Here is a 5,225-nt window from a genome sequence, read left to right on the forward strand (position 1 = left end):
GAGCCCCGCCTGGGGCTCTGTGCTGACCGCTCCGAGCCTGGAGCCTGCTTCTGTTTCTGTGTCTCCCTCTCTCTCTCTGCCCGTCCCCCATTTGCTCTCTCTCTCTCTGCCTTTCAAAATAAATGAATAAATGTTTAAAAAACAAACATCTGTGTGCAAGTTTTTGTGTGGATGCCAGTTTTCCAGTCATTTGGATAAATACCAAGGAGCACAACTGCTGGACTGTATGGGAAGAATATGCTTAGTTTTGTAAGAAACGGCCAAACGGTCTTTCACCGCAACCGTGCACCATTTTGCATTCGCCCAGGCGATGAATGAGAGCTCCCGCCGTTCCACATCCTCACTAGCATTTGGGGTTGTCAGTTTTCTGGATTTGGGCCTTTTTAACAAGGCCGTAGTGGCATCTCATTGTAGTCTGAGCCATTTATTTTTATTCATACAAAAAACTTACGAGCTAGCTGCCCCGGATATATTAAGGAAGCCCAAAAGTTGGATTTTTAGTAGAGCAACGGTAACCGCTTTTTTTAAAAAACCCAGATTTTTTGTTTTGACAGAGCTGAAGAATGGAACCGGCCAACAAGGCGAGGGGCAGCGTAGACATCAAGTTTATTAGGGAGAGAATGAAACAAAAGAAAAAGCCTCCTGTTACCGGGACGGGCTCCTTAAGGAGGAGGACACTAAGGGCTCAGAGAAGGAGGCTTATATCAGTTAGTGGCCCGTCCTTTTGAGGCGGAGGAACCCTGCAGTTGCTGTACCAGGATACGGTTCCGGTTCCAGGCGGTTCGGTCCAGGGAGTGGGTATTTCAGAAGTTCCAGTACTTTCTGCTTCCTTGTGTTAACAACTTGTTGTTATCCCTATCTACCCAAGGTCAACCGGTCTCCTGTCTCACAACCAAAATATAAACAACCTGAGAAAAGTCTAAAATGTAAGGACTTTACATGTGTATACGCTTGGTATTTACAAGACATTTTTATGACTGCTTTATCTTTTCATTCTTAACTCTGCCACATTCAAAACTAGGATTTGTGTCCATTTAACGGACAGGAAAACAGAAGCCCAAAGCGAGGCACTTGTGCAAGCTGGATTCCTGACGTTTTTACTGCTGTTCTGTGACTGGGTCAACGGGCTAGGAAATTAACTTATCTTTGCTGAAAATTCTGTTTAAAGTTTGCTAATGTGTGCCGAGCTCTGCCCAGGGCTTCAGGGACACAGAGCTGAACAAGAAGACACCCCCCACCCTCTGCCCCCCCCCCCCCACACACACACGGGGCCTTCAACTGATAAGGTGTTCGGGCTCAACAAAACCTTCTTCACATCCACCGAGCTTTGGGTCCCCTGGGACCTCAGGATGAACCACACTAGGCCTTGGACTCTAGAGTTGGGGGCCTGGGGGGTGGGGGGCTCGGCTTGGTGAAGAGACACCCAGGCATTTCTGACTGCAATCCCGGAAGAACGGAAAACTACACTTAAAGACAGCTGCCAGGGGTCCGACTGCCCTACTAAAGAGGAGGGGGCTACCACAGTCTGGGGATGTTCGTTTAGTGTAGGAAGATCGCGTTTATAACTTAAAAATACCCAAATCAGCGCTCACGGAGGCCGCCAGCAAGAGGGCGCCCGGGAAGGGCCCACCCCAAAACGAGGGGTGCGGAGGCGCGCAGCACAGAGGCGGAAGGGGGAAGGGGCGATGAGGCGGGGCGCGAGTACGTGCGTGCGCGCTCGCAGCCGCGGTGGGGCGGTTGCCCCGCCCCCCGCCGACGTGCGCGCGGCCGCACCTCGGTCGAAGGGAGGCGTGGCCGTAAAGAGGCACGGCCGTGTCGCGAAAGGGGCCGCAACGCTCAGGGCGCTGGTTGACGGCTGGGACTCCATTTTGTTCGCGGCTTCTCTGCTCGTAAGTCGCTTGTTTCCGTGGCTCGTGCGAGGCGAAAAGTTTTAAAAGGGTAAAAGTTGTAAGGAATATTCTGGAACTCTGTTGGTAAGCCTAGCGAGTCTCCATTTTCTCTCCGCAGCAGACGTCGATACCGCGGTTCCGGAGAGGCGGGGAGGATGCGGCCCTTGGACGTCGTCGAGCTGGCAGAGCCGGAGGAGGTGGAGGTGCTGGAGCCCGAGGAGGATTTCGAGCAGTTCCTGCTGCCCGTCATCAACGAGATGCGGGAGGACATCGCGGCGCTGACCCGGGAGCACGGCCGGGCGTACATGCGGAACCGGAGCAAGCTGTGGGAGATGGACAATATGCTCATCCAAATCAAAACGCAGGTGGAGGCCTCGGAGGAGAGCGCCCTGAACCATCTTCAGAATCCCGACGATGGAGTCGAGGGCAGAGGGACCAAACGGTGCGAGAAGGCGGAGGAGAAGGCCAAGGAGATCGCGAAGATGGCAGAGATGTTGGTGGAGCTGGTCCGGCGGATAGAGAGGAGCGAATCGTCGTGAAGGCGGGCGGGCGGTAAGGCCGGGGGCCGGCGGGGCCCGATGCGGGTCCTGGTCGTTGCCAGACCCTTGGTTAATCTCCGACGAGACGTGTTTAATAAGGGTCCACGTGGGGTGGAAGTTGGAGGCAGGAGAAATACGGGCGTGCTCGATTTTCACCCCGGGTGTGCGTAGCAATCTGTTAAAAATCCTCTACGCTGCTGATTTGGGAAAGCCAGGTTTGGGAGTGTTGGGTTGAAACCCACAGGCCCGGTCAGTAGGGTGACTGCAGAACCGTGATCGCACAGGCCTTTAAGGAGACAAAGTCACAACAGGGGCCGTTGAGCAAGGGGGAATAGAAAGCGGATTGATTGTCCGAGGGAAGGGCTCTTACTGGACGAGTTCAGGTTTTGCTAGAAGACTGGAATGGGTCAGGGGGCCTGGAGAAGAGCTGGCGTCCTGCACGGTTAACGGTGTGCCGGGCTTTGGTTTGTTTTTCCTTCAGGATGAACTTCTTAATGATGACTTTCTCCCGATTGCGCTTTAGGTTAACAGCCAATGGATTCTGGTCAACTGATGGAGATTGGCTGACATCGTTGAGAAGCTGAAACCAGAGAGCCTTTTGTTTTCTCTCTCTCTCTCTTTTTTTTTTCCCCCCTCTGTCTACACTCTGTCCTCACTTACACTACGTTTCCGCAATGGTCTGTGGTTGATGACCTCAATATAAGTTTTGACTGTTCGATGTTTTTGTTTGGGAAGGTAACTTTTATTTGGAAAATGCTCTCACACGACAATTAGGGCCTAGATTGTAAGCTTTTGCAGCAGTCACGTTTGTTCCTGGGCTTTGGTTATTTCTAAATTTTGAGGCGCTTTGCTCTCTCTTGTGTGACTTGAAAGCTCCCTGGAACTTTGAGTCTGTGTCACATGAGACGCAAGAGTTGGAGTTTTCCAGCTCTGGAGGTGCCCAAGGCGCTGGGTTACTTCTAGAAGAGTACTTCCTGCGGTAACTGCTAAAGAAGCTGAAGAAGGGACCAGACTTGGACTTGGAATGTGAATGGGGCTGATCTGGCTAGGACTTGATGAATCAGAAGAAGGGGTGGAGGAGGGTAGTGTCTGTATTTTGGGACTTTAATTTCTGTGTGAGACCAAAGGAGAAGAGATGTATTTTGTTCGAAATTTACATTTTATGTGGTACACTATCTGATGTAACTTGTCTGGTCAGTTTGTTTGGACAACCCAACTCAGCTTTATTTGACGTGGAACCTAGAATAGGAGACAAGATCTTGGTGTTCTGTACAAGATGATGATGTGATACCCTGATGCATCTCGGGGATTCTGGGCATAAAATGAAAGAGATACTTGCAAAGGCTCTTGAGGGGCAGGGAAAGGAAAGGAGGACTGTCTGCGTTGGACCCTAAACTGGACAGGGACTAGGTATTTTTGAAGTTCATAAGTTGTCCTGCTCTAAGTTCATTTGAGTAGCAGACCTGACAAGCATTTGAGGTCAAAACCCTACCATGTGTAATAAAAAGAAAAAAAAAAAAATGACCATGTTAATAAAAGTATTCATTTGCTTGAAAAGACAAAAGACCTAAAAAAGTTATTGACTAAATTTTTTTTCTCTCGAAATCTCTTCCTTTGTCATCACTGCCAATTGGAGAATGAGTGTCTTAAGCCTCTGATCATGGGGAAGATTTAGCTCCGCCTGCTACTATAGGAACTGGTCAGGGGAAGGACAGTCTCGGTTCTTAGTGCAGGAAAGAACCCCTTAAAATCCTGTCGCCCCGCGGCTCTCTTCAGACAGCCAGGCCAGAGTACTTTCACTCTTTTAACGTAGAAGATCGGAACGTAATCGTACTCTAGTCCTTGCATTAGCAATATGAAGGGAAGCCGCAATTACAGTGGTGTGGTGGGCCACGCACACCCCTCCCAGCCCCGTCAGCAGGGAAGGGCTTGCTCCCCAGCCGCCGGAAGTGCTGCCGACAGCCCTCAGCTGGTCAGTCCTTGTGAGAAGTTCCTCTGCTTAAGAGCTGCCCTAGCCAAGGCCAGGCCCCCTTTCCTGGGTGGCCCGTGTCCATTGACTGATGGGCTGGGGTCCGACGGCTCTTTCCCTCTTGCTGCAAGTTGGGACAACTCAGAAGCGCGTCTCTCTCAGCTCCCCGGGGGGGGTCTGCTGAGGCTTTTGCTGGGTCTGCCTCATTGCCCCACTTCTCTGCCTCATCTTACTGGACCTTCCCTTCCACGGGAATGAAACCCTAATAAATTTAACCCACGATGTGATTTTCATCTTGGAGTCCGCTTCCTCGGAAGCCCGATGGATAAATGTAAAACCGCGGCAAACCGTGTGTCAAAAGCTACATACCATGTCTCTGGAAGCGTTAAGAAGCATTTCAAAGCAAATAACTGGTGAACGTGGCCTGGAAAGAGGAATACAGCTCTGAGGACGAGAGAATGAGAGACCTCTCAGGCACAGGGAACAGTGTGAAAAAAATGGCGGAAGTTCCAAATTTTCTATATAGGTTTTAATAGAAGTGGGTAGGATGGAATTATGAACCGAGAAGCAACAACCACCAAAAAAATTTGCGAAAACTAGGAAATTAATATTGGTATGATACAACTAACTAGATTCCAGACTTTCCTGATTTTACCAGTTTCCAGTAATGCCTCTTTTCCTGTTTCCGGGTGCCACGTTGCGTTTGGTTAATTTTAAAACGAGTAATACAATGGCACAAAATTCAAAAGAAAAAAAGTGGACCCGTTCTCCCCATCTTCCCGAGGAAGGCAACGGTTTACCAGTGTCTTGTGTACCTTTCCAAATTAT

General features: G+C 50.2%; 1 protein-coding gene across 2 annotated transcripts; it reads left to right on the top strand.

Moving 5' to 3' along the window:
- Window positions 1–1,800: 1,800 nt before the first annotated feature.
- MRFAP1 (Morf4 family associated protein 1) lies at window positions 1,801–3,146 on the top strand. Of its 2 annotated transcripts, none has more exons than XM_015534692.2 (3): window positions 1,801–1,889; window positions 2,008–2,441; window positions 2,952–3,146. In XM_015534692.2, exon 2 carries the CDS (start codon window positions 2,045–2,047, stop codon window positions 2,426–2,428), a length of 384 nt encoding a protein of 127 aa, XP_015390178.2. In that variant the 5' UTR covers window positions 1,801–1,889; window positions 2,008–2,044; the 3' UTR covers window positions 2,429–2,441; window positions 2,952–3,146. The 2 variants fall into 2 exon arrangements, with proteins under 2 accessions (XP_015390178.2, XP_042840912.1); XM_042984978.1 differs by having other exon boundaries at window positions 1,818–1,889; window positions 2,011–2,441.
- Window positions 3,147–5,225: the final 2,079 nt, after the last annotated feature.

Source organism: Panthera tigris, chromosome B1 (assembly GCF_018350195.1).
Source record: "Panthera tigris isolate Pti1 chromosome B1, P.tigris_Pti1_mat1.1, whole genome shotgun sequence".
NCBI classification, from domain to species: domain Eukaryota; kingdom Metazoa; phylum Chordata; class Mammalia; order Carnivora; family Felidae; genus Panthera; species Panthera tigris.

Excerpts from the sequence above, each read along its gene's own strand:
- MRFAP1 (XM_015534692.2), top strand. The coding sequence starts at position 2,045 with ATGCGGCCCTTGGACGTCGTCGAGCTGGCAGAGCCGGAGGAGGTGGAG.